The sequence below is a fragment of the Athene cunicularia genome (assembly GCF_003259725.1).
Source record: "Athene cunicularia isolate RWA chromosome 14 unlocalized genomic scaffold, athCun1 chr14_part1, whole genome shotgun sequence".
Taxonomy (NCBI): domain Eukaryota; kingdom Metazoa; phylum Chordata; class Aves; order Strigiformes; family Strigidae; genus Athene; species Athene cunicularia.
This window is the reverse complement of record NW_020799118.1, coordinates 16,741,393-16,758,364: the sequence shown is the minus strand read 5'-3', so window position 1 is coordinate 16,758,364 and position 16,972 is coordinate 16,741,393. Positions and strand designations below refer to the sequence as shown.

At 54.7% G+C, this 16,972-nt stretch overlaps 1 protein-coding gene across 1 annotated transcript in view; it reads right to left on the bottom strand.

Annotated features, from left to right (window-relative positions):
• Positions 1 to 5,182: 5,182 nt before the first annotated feature.
• NTN3 (netrin 3) overlaps positions 5,183 to 16,972 on the bottom strand; it is a 25,585-nt gene continuing 13,795 nt past the window's right edge. Inside the window, exons 3-6 of the mRNA XM_026859243.1 lie at positions 15,753 to 15,902; positions 14,792 to 14,845; positions 7,031 to 7,105; positions 5,183 to 6,765 (exon numbers count right to left, since the gene is read on the bottom strand). Coding sequence (XP_026715044.1) covers positions 6,437 to 6,765; positions 7,031 to 7,105; positions 14,792 to 14,845; positions 15,753 to 15,902 — 608 coding nt within the window. The 3' untranslated portion in view covers positions 5,183 to 6,436. The remainder of the gene's footprint in view (positions 6,766 to 7,030; positions 7,106 to 14,791; positions 14,846 to 15,752; positions 15,903 to 16,972) is intronic.

The following is a 16,972-nucleotide window of genomic DNA, read 5'->3' as shown; positions in this document are numbered from 1 at the left end:
GTTTTGCAAGGATGAGAGTGGCTGGAGCAGCTAAACCCCCTGCACACTTGGCTGACATGGTCATGAGTGGGAACAGCATATCCTGCCCTGATCCTACAGCCCCTCTGGCAGGAGCCTGGGTGGCCTCAGGTGGTAGAAAAGCCCTGGTCAGGGTTGGGAGAGCAGGAGGAGGGCTGGGAAATTTAGAGTCCGAGGTTTGCTTAGGAAGCAAAATTTGGGAGCTTAAGAGGCTTGTGGGGGTTCTAAAGCACTGAGCAAAACACCATGCTCTGGCAAGGGGTGGCGGTCAGAGTGTTGCAGTACCAAGGGCATGGCAGAGCCCACGTGGGCTTTGCCCCTGCGGGTCTGCTCTGCTGGGAGCTGGTGATCACCGGTCTCACCACAGGAGGACTAAAGGAAAATTGCTTGAAATCTTCTCATCACATTAGGGAAGGCAGATGATAGAGGGATTTTTTGGACCTTTGGGGAGCACAGGGATGGTTTTGTCAGCAGCAAGTCCTGGCCATAGGACTTTGACCACTGTTGCAAACACTGCTGCCTTCCCTGCCTGTCCCCCTGAGGCCGACAAGGGTGGAGGATGCAGCGCTGAGCAGGGTGTTTGGACAGGTCACACACCTGAGGGATGGCAGAAGGCCACCATTCCCTAGTACACCATGTCCACAGAAGACAAAGCACCACTTTTCCATGCTATTAACCACAGAAGCATGGAAAGGATGAGCTGGCAGGGCTTTTATCACTGCTCTTGGGCAGCTGGAGTCACTACCAAGACCCACGTGGATCTGCACTGCAGGATGGAGAGAAGTTGGTCCGTGTACCAGAGAGCATCAAGGGAGCAAGGAGAACAGGGAGACCACATCAGGCCATGACAAGGGGCCAAGCAAGTAGGTCTCCCCTCTCTAAGTATGTCTTGCCCCTACTTCGAGACACAGCTCCTCCCCAGGCAGCAGGTTCCCAGGGCCCAGAACTGAGCAGTGTGCCCTGTTGGCCAAGCAAAATGCTCTTTGCTCAACTACGCTGCACCTAAGGGAGGTGTTTTTCTGTGGCATTGAGGTCTATATTTATTTATATAGACTTTGGTTACCAAGAGCAATGTGGTGGGAAATAATCTGTGTATGCATCCATCTGTCTGCCCATCCACCCGTCTGTCTGTCCACTGAGGTTCAGCTGTCCGAGCTCCTGTGATCTCTCATGAGTGAAGCTGGCTGGATGACATGGAAAAAGAGCATTGAGTTTTCTGTAGTATTCTCACATTTTGCTTCTTTCCTTGGCCAAATTCCGTGTTTTCCATGAAAAATGTCCATTGGTGTTTTGAAATGAGAAAAATTTCAACCAGCTGCAAAATTCAGTCCCAGAGCAGGGGGAAACTTGCAAACTTGGCGTCTCTTTCAGCTGCCTTTGAATCTCAAATGTTTTGCCCCAGATGGATCCTAAGAAAAGGTCTGTTAAAAAAAAGCACTAATGCAAGATGTGCATGGTCGTTCTGGCCCTTCCCACGTGGGGACGAGGCATCCGCTGCCTGGAGCAGCCGGTCCTGGCACGGCGTTTCTCAGCACACGCCTGAGCTCAGCCAGCTGCTGCGCTGCACAGGGCGGGCGAGAGCTGTGCTCTAGGAAACAGGAGTGCCCCAGACTGTGCCGAAGTCTTTTCAGATCCTTTGCTGAATGAATATTTTTTTTCTTGAAGAGTTTTTTGGGAAAATGTACACCTTTGGCAAGACAACTTTGCACTGCAGCACCTCCCGCCCTTGCAAAGCCTATGGCTGCTGGCTGTGGCCACCAGGACAGTGTGACATCCTGTACTGCCACCCAAGTCCCCCTGTCCTGTGTCACCCATGGGCTCTGGCAGCACCCTGCGGTGACAAGGACTCCCCACCACCAAAGGGGTGGCTGGGGCTGTGTAGGTGCAGGTGGATGTGGAGGTGCCCCAGCACAGCTTCAGCCTGCCAGAGCTTGTGCCAACCAACATCCCACTGCATCAACGCAGGCGGCAAGGCAACTCCTTGCTTGACTGCTAATTATCCCTTTCTTTTCCCCCTTAAATTAGCTTTGAAAGCAGTTAAGCCTACTGGAAATTTGGCTTGATTGCTCTTTCTTTTAACTGTAGCTTTGTTTAAATGTTAGTGTTATGGACAGCAATGAAATGTAATTACATAAGCCATTAATGAGGATATAAAAACAATACCTAAATAAAATAAACAGCAAGTAATATCATTAATGTTTCTGTTTTTTTCAGTTACAGCTCTTGGAGAGTCATGATGGGAAGTGAAAGAGTTTTTCCAGCTATTTAATCTCTGTGGCTGTGAAACCTGCAGGTTTGGGGTAACTGCAGATGCTTGAGCTGCCTGAGAAGTAGAGGTGGGTGGGGGCTTGGGGAGAGCCCCTCACTTGCCTGATCCGTCCTGTGAGTACAAGGAAGCCAGCTGGAGGCTGGTGACCCTGTCTTGGTAAAGGGGCAGAGCTCTTTGGCGTCTGCCATCCCCGTTGTACTCAGATGGGTGGACAACTGCAGAGCCCAGCCTGGGGACCACCATGGGCCATGACCCATCGGTCCCTGGGGATGCACAGAGCCAGCCCCATGGCATCCCCCAGCCCACTTATGTCCGGCCCCTAACTTCAGAGTGGGGGGTGATAGGAGAGAGAAACCGTTTGGCAAAGCCCTCCGGCTTCACAGCCCACATGCAAACTGCATGTGCATGCAAAGAAGACGCAGAAATTAGGCAGTTGGTACTTATTAGACTTGTGTTATTAAAAATAATAACAAAGTAATAATAAACTCCCAAAACGTACATATCATACATGTTACACTATGGTCCATAGCATTCATTGGCTTTTCTTTTTACATATTTCACAGATGCCACCACGTTGCAGGGCCAGAGTCCCTCTGCATGGGCAGCCTTGGGATGGTATTTACATGATACATGTCCCAGCAGCACCCAAGGCCCAGGGCACCCCAAGAAGCACAGCAGAGCCCACCCCCAGATCTGCACAAGGTGACTCACAAAGGATCCCACCAGCGCTCTGGATCTGCCCCATCCAGTCATGCATTTAGTTTATAAAACAAAGAGAAAAAGAAGATGAAAAGGCACATGGATGCATGTGGGGATTTAAATATGCACCTGGGAGCAGCTCCATGTCTAAATCCCCTGTCAGCATTGCTTCTCCCAGAAAACCTAAAGCAGCAGGGGTTGAGCACAGCTTGTCAGGCTGGGTTCCCCAGTTGGAGTTGTCCCCTCTGCACGTGGGGATGCTTTTGGTTGCATTTGGTCCCTGGCTTTGGCTAAATGGAGACATAAAGAGTTACAGTGGTGTGGGGTTGTGCAGTGCAGGGGCCGTGCAAGGCTTGCATAAAGCCTGGATGCCATTCACCAGCCCTCCCTGCAAAGGGCCTCCTTCCCCAGTGAGCTGCCTGCACAGCAAGTGGGGCATGGAAAGGCACAGCCAGAAGAGACGACTCAGCACCATCCCTGTGAGGATGGCAGAGCAGCCCTCCCCCAAACTCTGCCTGTGGTAGCGTCTGCACCAAGCCCTGTCCCGAGCTGCAGCACAGGACAAGTAGCATCTTTGTGCAGTCCCATGGTGCCTTCACCACTGTCCTTGGCACCCCAGCACCAGCTCAGGGTGACCCAGCCCTGGTGTCCCAGGGACAGCTGAACCCATGTGCATGGGTTTCCAGCTGGCTGTGTCATGCAGATGGAGAGGAAGAAGAAAGATTAATTCTTGTTTTGGACTTTGAGGTGACACAAGCAGGGGATGGCAGGAAAATGTCTTCCAGGCAACAGCCTTAGTGAAGGTGCAGAGTGGACTGCTCCAGTCCTTTGGCCAGGATTTTAGGACATCCCCCCAACCAAAGAGGGAGAGCTCCTCTCCTCAGCCACAGCCCATGGGGTATGTGGTTGTCCTGCCCCCATGCATCTGATCTGCCCCAGAAAGATGCCCACATGCACTGGGTCACCAGCTGGGAGCCATCTCTCCTTGTCAGCAGTCCCAGATGGCAGAGTAGAAACAAGAGGGAAGAGCCATCTGGGAGGATAAATCAAGAACTTCAGCCAACAACACCAAAGTCCTCAAAGAGTTTTAGGTGCCCCTCCTCAAGGGAGGAGTAAGCAGGTGCCAAAGGAAACCCTGGAGCCTCCTGCCCCAACAGGCTGTGCAGAGTGCTTTTTGGGGAGCACAGACACATCACGTCTTTCCTGAAGACCATACTTGCTTAGAGAAAGCACACACCTTCCATAGCCCTGCCCTAATGAGCATCCACGTTCATGGAGAGTGGTGCTGCCCTGCTCTTCCATGAGCTGCAACTGCTGAGAAGAGGGCCAGCAAGCTCCCACACCCTATGGGGTGATGCTGAGCAGCCTCTGGGGCCAAGGGGATGACCCCAGTGGGCATCCCTGCCATGCACAACCGAAGGATGTTCCACCACCGATTCTTGCATGAGGACTGCTGGGTGCATGCGGTTGGAGTGAGCTTGGGACATGGGCAGCAGCTCTGCTTCTTGGGCTTCTTGGTGCGGACAGACATGGGAGGAAGAAGAGGGCTGGCTGGCCCACGTACTTCAAGGGCTGTCTCATGGCAGACACTGATAGCCTATGACAACCAGAACAAGAAGAACCAGGGATGGGAGTGTCCACTCAGCCCAACTGGAGGACAGAAGGGAGCTTCTGTGTCAGGAGTGTGGCACAGGACCAGCTCATCCAAGCCCAAGCGGTCCCACATACCCTTTTCCCCTCAGCTTCTGGCCTCCCTGCAGCTATCCCTGTATAGGCACCCCAGCATCCATGGGACCTGAAAGATGGCACTGCAGGCCCTCTGTATATCTGAAAAACCACTCCTAGCATCTCCAACAGCTTCACCAATGCACCAAGCTCCCCAAACAGGGCACCTGCATGTCCACACAGACATCCCCCACTGCCTTGATCCTCACTCCCCAAAGTCCTGTCCTGAACCCCAACAGTGCTTCACCAGTCTCTTCAGCTGCAGGCTCCAGCACCACCCTGGGATGCTGGAGCCCAGAAGTCCCAGACCACCCATGGGATGGGGAGCCCACACAAGCTGCTGTGGGCTCAAAAGGGCAAAGTATCATCCAAAAGTAAGGAAGACTGATGTAGGCTACAGTACCTTGCTGAGCCATTCAATAAGCAAGGCAAGTTTTAGAGGGAAAGGAGTATCTATTGTCAGAGCACCTATTATTTCTATTCATATTTATTATGCCAAGACTGCTACAATCTCAACATGGGAAGATACTGATGTCTGTTTGAACTGGAGACTAATACATGGTGAAGAAGATATAAAAGACTAGAGGTGGGTCAACGAAAGCTCTTCTCTCTTCCTGCCACCTCTGCTTTGTGCATCTCCTCAGACAACCTTGGCCACACAGCAATACTTCCCAGGAGGGCATGTAGTCAGGCCAGCTCTGAAGGATGCACACCAAGGCAGACAGTCACTTGGTGTCAGCTCAACAGAAACAGGTGGAATTATGTCAGTTGGTACCAGCTGAGAATATAGGGACATAGACATGGGTGGATGGACGATGATACAGGATGGCTCCAGTCAGCCTGTCTGCTCCACCCTAGGTGCTGCTGGCAGGACAGGCCTTGGTGGACATGGGAGGGGGAAATGGGTGTCTCCAGGTCTTTTCCACTGGGTCACCTGGACTATGCACCAGGATTGGTAATGGCCAGGGTGCTGTGAAGTCTGGTGCTTTCTCCCTGATGGACACAGCTCTGCCTGGTAGTGGCCGCCAATACACTGCCAGGGCCTGACTCCTCTCCACAACATGGGTCCTGCCCCATGAGGCAGTGCTGGTCTGTGCAAACCCGAGGTCACCAGAGAATCAGGCCTTGAAAAAGTTTGTTTGTTCTTCCTAGTCCCTCTGAAGTACTGGATGGTTTCCACTCAGCCTGCCCGCATGCACTTTGGGATGAAGGACAGAAGACTCTGATCTCCTGTTCCCAGTGGGTAAGGAGAAGGGCAGAGAGGTCTGACAGCAGCACATTTTCAGAGAGTGAGGAAGATGCCCTGGATGCTGGAGAAAGGAGAGCTGCCAACTCAGATGTCAATACCTGGCAGAAGACTTTGTTAAAGGTAAAAGAAAAGCCTAGAAAACAAGTATTACAAACAGCATGCCCGGAGCAGGACACCAATCCCCTTCAAGCTCCTTCAGGCGACAGGCACCCACAGGATCTCGGTCCGCTTTGCTCCTCATTAAAGGTTTGTCATTACTGTGTTATTTTTAATACACACTTAGAGAAAAAGACCCACATGCACACCCATGTGCGTACACACACACACACACAAAGGGAAACCATTGCCAAAATATACACTATAGACAAAAGAGTCCATTCACACTATATATATGTACAGAGTCTCTGGGCGTAGTCTGGTAACGCACAGCCGGGCTGGGGCTGAGCACAGGGTGGGATGGGATGGGCGGAAGCCCCTCAGGGCTTCACACATTTCCCCTTCTTTTCCCGTCGCTGCAGTTTCCGAAGGCGGCGTGTCCAGGCGTCCCGCCACTGGATGACCAGGCTGTTTTTGTCAGCCATCAGTCCTGGCCGGTCAGTGGAGTTTTCACTGATACCCATAACCAAGTACTTCTTGCTAATCTGGATCTTGGGGCACTTGCAGGACAGGTCTTTCAAGTGGATCCACAAGAAGTTGTCACCACGCTTGACCCGCTCATCACGGCACTTGTAGACAGAGAGGATGTTGATGGTGAACTTGGCCCAGTTGGCCACTGTCTCCATTTCCAGAATGTTCACCTGGACCACTGAGGGAAAAGAGGGGAGGCATGGTGATGGGGGATGTTTTGCCTTGCTCCTCAAAGGAAGCTTTGGCAAAGGGAACTGCCCGTCCCCAGCAGCCCCACCTGCCTCATCCAATGCACCTTTGGTAGGGCTGATTTGGGACCTCTGTCCATGCTGGGTGCTCCCCATCCCCTGGGACATCTGCATCTCCCCCACCCATGGCTTGCCTGTGGCCAACCTGTGGCTGCCTCTTCAGCAAAGCCCAGTATGGCCCAGGGAGGTCCTTACCATAGTCCTTCTTGCAATACTTCTTCATGTTAATCTTGTAGTTGCCCTTGGCTGGCTTACAGTAGGAGTCACAATCTGCAAAGGAAGAATAGAGGGTTGAGCACTGAGGGGCCTGAAGCGTGTTGGGTCCTGTCCCACCATAAGGGAACAGGGTCGAGGCCACAACAGCAAGACCCACATCCCAGCACCCTGCAGAAGGCTCCTGAGCCAGGGCCTAGGCTGCTGCTGGGGATGGGGATCCAGCAAGTTCAGCTGCCACCCTGGCAACTCACAGGGGCTGGGTGCTCAACTCCCAGCATGAACACTGACACCACATCAGCTGGGAAGAGAAACCAAGTACTTAGAGCCCATCAAGCAGACTGTGTCACCTCCTGTGCTGGCGGTGATGGTGTCGGGCAGGATAAATCAGCACAGGGGTGGTGGAGGGAGCCTGGGGACTCTCCTCTGGGATGCAAAAGGGGATGAATGGGAGAAATGCAGATGAGGTGATAGCGACCACTATGGAGAGTAGGCAGCAGCCATGGCCAAGAAGAGTCAACCAGAACAGCTGTGGCCCTGCAGATCTGGGTGACATGGGGAAAAGACAACTCATCATCAACCCCACCATTGGTCCTGCAGAGAGGGGACCTAAAGGAAGGTCTGACCTCAGGTCAAGGGGGTTGTGAACCTGAGGGGCTTCTCAGCCCTCAGGGGCCATGGTTGTAGGAAGCATCCTCATGGGGCAGCCCCTCCAGAGACCTGTGCCTCACTAGTGTCCCAGAAGATGGGAAGGGGACTCAGGCCAAGGGGATCAGGTGGGTGAGGGAAGCAGCTCTGCTCCACCAAGTTGCTCCTGCTGCCCAAGCATCCCCTGCTCAGGCTGCTCCAGAATGGCTATCCTCCACCCCACACAGCAACCCTCCCTCAAGGAAGCTTTTTTCTGCGCATTTCTAAAGACCCCAGATTTGCATCTCAAGCAGAGGGAGGGCAGGGAATGCCTCTTTCCTTTTCCCCAAAGGCTTTGATCCCAACAATTGCCTAAAGCAGCCCCGTTCTCCTCCTTTCTTTCCCTTGCCATCTTCCTTTGAACATCTCAATTTGTCTCTTTCCAAATGGCATGTTTTTTCTAAGCCCATCTTTCTTCTTTTCTCTCCCTCTTGTAGGTTCTCTCTCCAGCTTGGCCCCGCATCCCAGGACAGAGCCAGCAGTCCCTGAAGTTGTCTTTGTTTGTGGGTTGCCACAGCAATCACTGGGGATGGAGGCGTGGGTCTGGGGAAAGACAGGGAAATAACAGAGCCCTGTGCCAAGGGGAGGAGGAGAAAAGAGGAAAGAAAGAAGCCCAGAAGCACAAACTCACCCTGGGCTCTGCTGATCTCCTTTCTGCCTGGCTTCTTTTTATCAGGGACTGTGTGTTGCCTGTTCCAAATTTGTCATCGATAGAAGCGGCACAGCATGAAGCTAATTCTTGGCAGAGGGGCATGAGCTCTGATTCTCGGCTCAGCCCCGCTCTGCTGCTGTGCTGCCCCTCTGCCTGGGCTGGCAGAGATGCCCTGGCCCCACTGCATCCCCACACTGGTGGCTACAGAGGGGGCAGGGTACCCCCATGTTGGGTAGATGCTGAGTGCTCTGAAGCGCTTGGCTGAAGGGTTTAAGGTGTCTCCATCCACTGCATTCCTGGGATGTGCTACAGCCTCTGGACACCACTGCACCCCTGGGGTGAGCTACAGCCCTACCCCGGACACCACTGCACCCCTGGGGTGAGCTACAGCCCCACCCCGGACACTGCGGCATCCCCTGGGACATGCTACAGTCCTGCCCCTGACATTCTGCTCTATCTTTTCTTGCTACTTGAAGAGGACTCCAAAAGAGAGCTCCTGCCTTATTTTGAGGAGAGCCTGGCAGGACAGGTGCTATTTTCCCCACCAAAAAGAGTGAAGGAGACTGTCTGTGTGTCCAAGCAACTGCCCTTGTATGGGGGGCTACCAGGTACTTTTTGGGGATGGGTGCAGGGTGTGCCCCTCCACACCCACTGCAGGATCCAGCCTCAGTCCCAGCCCTGTGTGAAGCTCTGGTGAAGATGCAGGACCGTGTGGGTTTGCGGTGCCCCCACTGCTGGGAGCCATGCCACTGCACCACACCATGCAGGGCCTGGTGGCAAAAGGAGGTGGTCAGGGGGCATGGAAACCATCCTGCAGTTGGCATTGGTTGTGGCTCTGCCATGGGCCTGCCACAGAGGAGGAGGGTGGCATGAACCAGGGTGTCTGGCAGGAGGATGGCCAGGGTGGCCGCTGCGTGGTGGCAAGGCCACACCGGTGCTGAGCCTATGGGTGGCGGGGTGATGGGTGGTGGGACCAGGCTGCAGGGCAGTCTTGGCCAACCTGCATCCACCCTGCTCAGCGATGGGGAAGAAAGAGAAGTAAGAAAAGCAGAAGGAAAACCAGTAATTGCCCTGGGCTCCTGCTCATGATTCATATCATAAAACTGATTCCAAAGAGTCAGAAGGTAGTGTTGGGAATTAACAATTTGGGGTTGGTTTGGGGATTTTTTTAACCTTGGCTTTGTGCTGAGAAACATTCCTCAAATATAAAATCAATTCCTGTTCAATTTATGTAAGAAACTTGGGAAGACAAAAAAAAGACCCAGTAACTCAAAGTGTTTCCCCTCCTTGTCTTTGAGCATGTGGCCTCCACCACTGCACACGGGGAGGGTGCAGGTGCTGTGGTGGGAGAAATGGCCAGGTGAGGGTGCCAGGACTGCCACCCAGCTCAGCCTTCACCCAGGGGGACGGCTGCGTCCTGCCTCACCTCCACAAACCACCTCTTGCTGAGCACCTACTCCTGTCCCCACAGGGTTCCCCCACAGAAGGGTTCTACTCATGGTCTCAGCCCCCCACCCCTCACTGTGGCACAGCTATGGACCATGGCTCCATCCTCCCATGCCTGCCAGGATGCCATGTGCTGGGTGGTGGCTCTTCCCACAGGCAGGCCCCAGGGAGCCTGGTTGTGGCTCCACCTGCTCTGCCAGCCCAGCTGGGCAGCACGCTCTCTGTTCACCCCACAAAACCATCAGCAGAGGCCGGATGGCCATCAGAGAAGCCGCTTCACAACTATCTCTTCCCTGGCAGCTCCCAGAGCATTCCCCACCTTCCCAGCTCCCTTTTAAACCTCTCAGACGTGGTGCTACACATGCTGCAGGGTAGTGAAAAGATCAAGTTTAGCCTCTGCACGCAGCCACCCTCCTGCTCCCCGCTCTTGCCATGTCTATGCAGCCTGACAGGGCAGCCAAGCCCTGTGGAGGGGCTGGGGGATGGCAGAGACCTGTGACAATCCGAAGCTGTGAAAGTACACCCACAAACCCTGAGATGATGCTGCATCCCCTGGGACATGCTACAGTCTATCCATGACACTGATGCATCCCTGGGATATGCTGCAGCCCTACCCGGGACAGTGCTTGCTCCCGCTGGTGTCCCAGGGCAGCTCTTGGCCCACCTTGCCCCACTACGGCCTAGGCAGCCCCAGACTCCCCCCTCGGCCATCTCTCACCAGTGCCACCATAAAGCTTCCCTGGACCGACTGGGTGACTTCCATCAGCGGGAGACTCGGCAAGTGCTGGGACCCTCCATGGACACCAGGGGGGACAGCTGCCACAGAATCACTGCCTGCTGATGCCAGCCTGGCACTGGCCTGTGGTGTGGGCAGTAGCACCGTAGGAATGGGCAATGTCTCTGCTGCCAGGGGGAACCGGCACGTGGGCTGGATGGGCAGCACGGGGCAAGCACCGGGTGAAGCTGCTGGAGGGGCCGGCTGGAGAGCCACTGGCCCGGCACTGGCATCCCCCGTCTCTGTGGGGGGAGCATGTGTGAGAGGCGGCAAGTTTGCACATCTGGTTTACTTCTCCTCGCCTTGAAAAAAAAGAGAAGGAATATTTTGTTTTAAGAGAGATGTAACTTAATTAGGTGTTATGGCTGCAAATCTTTTACTGCTGACTTTGAATTCCTTTAAAGCCCTGTTTTGTGCTCCACAAGTTTTGTTAATTCTGCTAACGGGGAACAAGGATTTTTTTTTTTCCACTAAGTGGAAAATATTTTAAGATAATAATAATAAAAATTACAAGAAGTGGACCCAGGACATTTCACTGCTGAGCCAGTTGGCTGCTTGGGCAGAGACATCAAAGCTGGACCTCAAAGGCTCCAGAGGGTCAGAAAGGCATAAGAAAGCTGGGAAGAGAGATGCAGAGGATGGCAACATCAGCAAAAAGCCCGGATGCACCCGGGGAGAGGACCCCAGCAGGACTGAAGATGGAGCGAGGGGGGGAAGCCCAGCACCTGAGCACCGCGGCCCAAAACAATATCCCCCTGTTCCCACAGCCTGGCACCTGCTGGCAGAGGCAGGGAGGAAGGTGGGGAAATGAGTGGAGAAGGGTCTCAGAGGCTGCCTGGTGTGGGAGAACTGTGGGCTGAGAGCCCCCTCAGGGAGTGCCCTGCCTGTGGAAGAATCTGGAGGTTCCTAGGGGAGAGTGCAGGCAGTGGGGCAGGGTGCAGGCAGGTGCAGGCAGGTGCAGGCAGCAGCCAGGGTGCAGCGCTGTGTCCAGCCTTGCCTGCAGCACAAGCATGTTGGAGGCAAGGTACCCCAGGCAGCGCTGGGCAGGGCAGGATCACCTGTCCCATCTCTAATCCCCCCCAGCAAATGGGGCAGCAGGACCCCAAACAGGTCCCCTCTCCCCAGGTGCAGACTCTGAGCAGAGGCGAGCTACTTTGCATTAAAGATATTCAAGCTAGAAGCCAGAAATCTTAAAACAACAAACCCACAGATAAAACTAGAGGCAGTTTAAGGCAGAGCTGCTCTGTTAAAACAAAGTAAACACCCGGGTCTCCAGCGAGTGCCATTTATTTTTACACAGCTGAAAATATCAGACATCACTCTAAGACTGTTCCTATTTATAAAGCACTGGAGGGGAGTCACCTTGATTAACTCTGCTCCATGTGTCACTCTCTGTTTGCAATAAAACCATTCAAATCCCCCTTTCCCCTCCCCTTTTTTTCCTCTTCACAAAGCCTGGTATTCCCAGCTCCCTCCCTCACAACAGGTAGTTGCCCTACTGGCAGGGCAGGCAGGAGTAGAGGTGGTGGTGGTCTGCCCTGCCCCGTGCAGCCTCCCCAGCGGTGTCACCATCACAGACAGCTCAGCTATTATGTTCGTCCCATTATGCAAGACCTGCACGGCACCACGGGTGACTCTCCTCCGCTGCCACAGCGTGAAGCAAAACCTCTGCCAGCTCCACACAGGGCTGCTCAACTCACATCCTGATAACAACTCCCGTTTCTCAGAGCCTCTGCAGAGCCGGGCTGGGAGGGCTGAAACATGCCTGTGGGTGCTGGGTGGGCGCTGGGCTCTGCATCAGTGTGTGATCTGTGTGCGTACGGGGGCCAGCACTGCTCTGTGAGGAGCCGAGCTACCAGCGTCCTCCCACACGCCTTGCTCCTCCATCCCCATCCACACACACTACTCCTCCCATACCTCCATACCTTTAACACCCCTTGTTCCAGTTCCCCTCGAGGCTGCAGGGGCCATGCTGGAAGATATTCCCAAAAGGCTGAGAAGCACATCACAGGCATGCACCAGCCTGTGAAGGGGCTGTTGGCATTTTGCACCCCGCAAGGTGGGGTGGCTGTGAGAAGGAGAGCTGGGGAGAAGGGTGCATGCCGGGCACTGGGTCTCCAAAGAGCATGCAGGCTCCCTCAGGACAGCTGTACCCCAAACACAGCATGGGGAAGCTCCTCATTAAACATGGGCATGGGGAGCTGGAGGTTCCCCTGCTCTCTTCCCAGGATCATATACCATGGGATGGAGCGGAGAACGGTGCAGGATGTCTATTCCACATGTGGGAAAAGACCAAGGTCTGGGGGACTACAGGGTGAAGGGTGGCCCAAGGAGGAAAAAGGCTGCTACTTTCCCTAGCTTCTGCCCCTTGATCTGGCTTGGGATCCCTACAGATAGGTGGTGGGATGGCTAGAAACAGCCACACTATGGTGCTGACAGGACTGCAAGAGAGGGAGGAGAGAAAGAAAGGTCAAGGGAGGTGATTCTTGCCCTCTTGTGAGCCCCCTCTGCAGGGTTGGGTCCAGCTCTGGGGGCACCAACATCAGAAGGACATGGACCTGCCCGAGTGGGGCCAGAGGAGGCCACAGAGATGATCAGGGGCTGGAGCACCCCCCTGTGAGGACAGGCTGAGAGAGTTGGGGGGTTCAGCTGGAGAAAGAGCGGCCTCCCAGTGCTTAAAGGGGCTACAGGAAAGATGGGGAGGGACTCTTGATCAGGGGGGTATAGGGATAGGACAAGGGGTAATGGTTTTAAACTGAAAGAGGGCAGATTTAGATTAGATACTAGGAAGAAATTCTTCCCTGTGAGGGTGGTGAGGCCCTGGCACAGGTTGCCCAGAGAAGCTGTGGCTGCCCCTTCCCTGGAAGGGTTCAAGGTCAGGTTGGACGGGGCTTTGGGGAACCTGGGCTAGTTGAAGCTGTCCCTGCCCATGGCAGGGGGGTCAGAACTAGATGATCTTTAAGGTCTCTTCCAACTCAAACCAGTCTATGATTCTATGATTCTATGAAAAGCCCTGCTACAGCCCCCTCTGATACACAGCTCTGTGTGCCTCTGAAGACCTGGCCTGGCACCAGCACAGCCCACCCGCTCTCACCACTGGTGACCACCACGCAGGGCACAGAGGTGCCAGGAAGACAGATGAGATGGCAGGGGCCGGCTGACAGAAGAGGGGTGGTTGGGGAGGAGATGCAAAGCAGCTACTCTACCTGTCTGCCATGGCATCTGCTGGGCCACATCCTGCAGTGCCGGGGAGGGCTCAGAGTGGCAGCGGGTCTGGTGCTGGCACCATGTGGTGCTGTTGGCATGTGCTGTGTCAGGGTGAGACCTGAGGGCACCTCGGCAGCTGTGGCTGGGCTGAAAGAGGGGCTCTAACTCCCCAGTGCAGGCAGCACCCATGCACCCACCAGTGCCCAGCCCTAGCCAAACCTCTGCAAGAGCACAAGCAAACTTGCAGCACGTGTGGAGGTGTGAGAAAGGCAGGGTGGCTCTTGAGGCACTTTAAGGGCAGCAGCAGAAATGCCTCCCTCGCCCATGCAAAGCCTGCAGCCTGCTGCCAGAGCTGCCCCCTCTCCCACTGGGTGACAGCAACAGTGACATTGATCCTCCCATGGCCCCACGGCCCCTGCAGCCCACAGAGGCAGGACAGGTAGCTCCGACCCAGACACTTCACTCCTCCAGACCTGGATGGGGTGAGCCCCGTGTCACCCATGTCCCAGGGGAGACCTCGCAGCCTATGCCCCAGAACAGGGGCTCCTGAGCCTGCCTGCAGCCTGACAGACCCCGCCACCCTGGCACTGCTCAGGGAGCCATGGCCCTGTGGAGGTAAAAGGCACTGAGGAGAACCTCTTGCACTGGCACCGATAAAAAAGAGATTAAAAAAATCCAGCCCCCAAGCACCCACTGAGCCATAGGCTACATTCCTGCTTTCCTCCCCAGAGGGGATGGAGAAACTTTCCCTGAGAAAGTCCTGTCAATCTTTGTTGGTTTCTTTCCAGAAATACATAGGATTTCAAATCTCAGTTATTTTTTTCATCAAAACTGTTCACCAAAACTTTTTGCCATTAATCTTTTTGCCAAAGGAAAAAAGATTACACCTTGGTGTGCTGGGGAGAGGGGAGGTGGGATGGGATGTGTCTGGGCAGGGCTGGGGCTGTGGGCTTGGCCCAGGATGTGGAGCACTTACCTGCAGGCGCTTCCGTGCTGGTCACCAGGGAGGTGGGATTGATGGCAGGGATCTCTGGAAGAGAAAGGGAGACATGTCTTAAGGAAAGATGTCCCCAGCCCTGGGGGTGACACCCGGACAAAAGCCCTCCACAAGCACGGCGCAGAGGGGATTTTGTGGGTCACTTCTGGCAGCTCGCTAAGAAAGATGGATGGGATGAATCTGATCTGAATATCACAGGCCATTTAATAGACCCAGAAATGCCCAAATGCTCTGAAATGCTCAGTAAATTGGGACAGGCTGAGACGCTGCAACTGCCAAGAAGCATAAGTCACTGCTGCAGAGGACACGTGCTCCAGGGATAGACAGATGAACAGATGTTCAGCTGATCTGAGCATGCTCCACCCTGCACAGCACAGGGATAAGCACGGGCAAAGACAACACTTTCTCAGGACTCCTGGAAATAAGGTCTGGGGAAAATTCTGTCCTAACCCCAAATCTGGGGAACAACAGAGGGAGAGGAGCGAGCCTTGCCAACTCACCCCCACTGCCCCTGTTCCAGCAGTGCCAGCAGATGCTGCAGGGCAGCAAGTTATTCCTCTGCTGCTTGGGACAAATTCAGACCCACAATAACAATAAAGATGGTTTTACACTGATCTGACCTTGCCCCAGACCTGACCACACCCAGGGCTCAGTGGGGTGAGGAAGGCACCTTGCTGCAGCTGAAGGGACGTCCTAGCACAGCTGTTTCAGCCAGCTGGAAGCACTAACCCAAGGGGTCGTTCAGCGTCTCCCGGGCTGAGGGGCAAAGCATGGGTGTCCCCAAAAGGTTAGACCTGCTTTGACCACCTCCTGGACCAAAACCACATGGATGGGCAGCCTCTTGGCTCAGCCCCTCACCCACCACCAGCCAGCCCAAGGACAGCATCCCGTTGTGCTGGTGGGGGTCCCCGAGCTCAGGGCAGGGCATGGTGGCACTCACTGATGCAGGGGGCCACCGGAGAGCGGCTCTGCTGGTAGCCCTTAGCACAGCGGTTGCAGGTGAGGCCGGTCACGCCATCCTTGCACGGGCACTGCCCAGTCGTTTGGTTGCAGGTCTTGCCAGCTGCGCCAACGGGGTGGCAGTCACAGGCTGGGTGAGAGAGAAAAGGTTACAGGAGAGGTGATGCACAATGCAAACCCCAGACTGGACCCAACATATCACCCCTGGAAAGGTGAGGAGGTGGGTCCTTCCAACATACCAGTGAAAAGCAGCTGCTGGAGCCAGCACAGCCAAGGCCCACCCATGATCCCACGTGTGCTGCAAGCAGCATGGGCAGGAGGGAGAGTGGGTGAAGGGCTTGGCCAGGGTAGGGCCTCCACTGATGGGGATGCTCAGGATGAGCCCCTGGAGACCCTACAGCTCACACCTGCAAGCTGGAATTTAAGGTCTGGACACCAGAAGAAGAGTTTCTTCCTACCTGCTTTTCAGGCAGCTGCTCTGGGGACAGCCTGGCATGCATGCAGGCAGGAGAAGAGGCAGTCCCACACCAGCTGCCAGCCTTGTCCCGTGCAAGCAAAGGGAGCAGGGCTCACATGGGTATGGCCAAACCTTTCTTCATTGCCAGGGTGGGACTGGGGGCACTTCAGGGACATAAAGTGGACAGATACATGCCCAGATCTGCTCTTCCTCCCCCCAAACCCAGGGTGGTGCTCCTGTTGCAGCAGTAAAAGGCATTTTCTCCACTTGCTCCCCTACTTCTGAGCTTTGCAGCCCACAGAGCTGCACCAACACTGAGCTTTTTACACAAACTTTGGACTTGTTCTTGTTTTAGGATGGTCTAAAGTGGATATTCTTGATTGCTTCCCAAGCTCATGAGCCTCAATGCCCATCCTACCTCCCGGACACCCCAGCCATAGAATGTCCCCATGGCTTTCTGTCACAGCCTCCCCAGGGGAAAAGCCACAACTGAGGTGGGTGAGAGCTGGGTGTCCATCCTCAGGACAGACCCAAAGTGGCTCTCCATCACACAACACTGGATGATGGATGCACCAGGGGTTGCCTATGAGGAGGAGTGTGCCAAGGAGGTGTTCACTCAGAAGAGGACCTTCCCATCTGCCTTGCCCAGGGCTGGATGGGCTATGAGCTGGAGGAGGTTATCTCAGACTCCATCAGTGTAAGAGTTGAACATGATTCCAAAGGAAAACAAAAACACTCCCCCC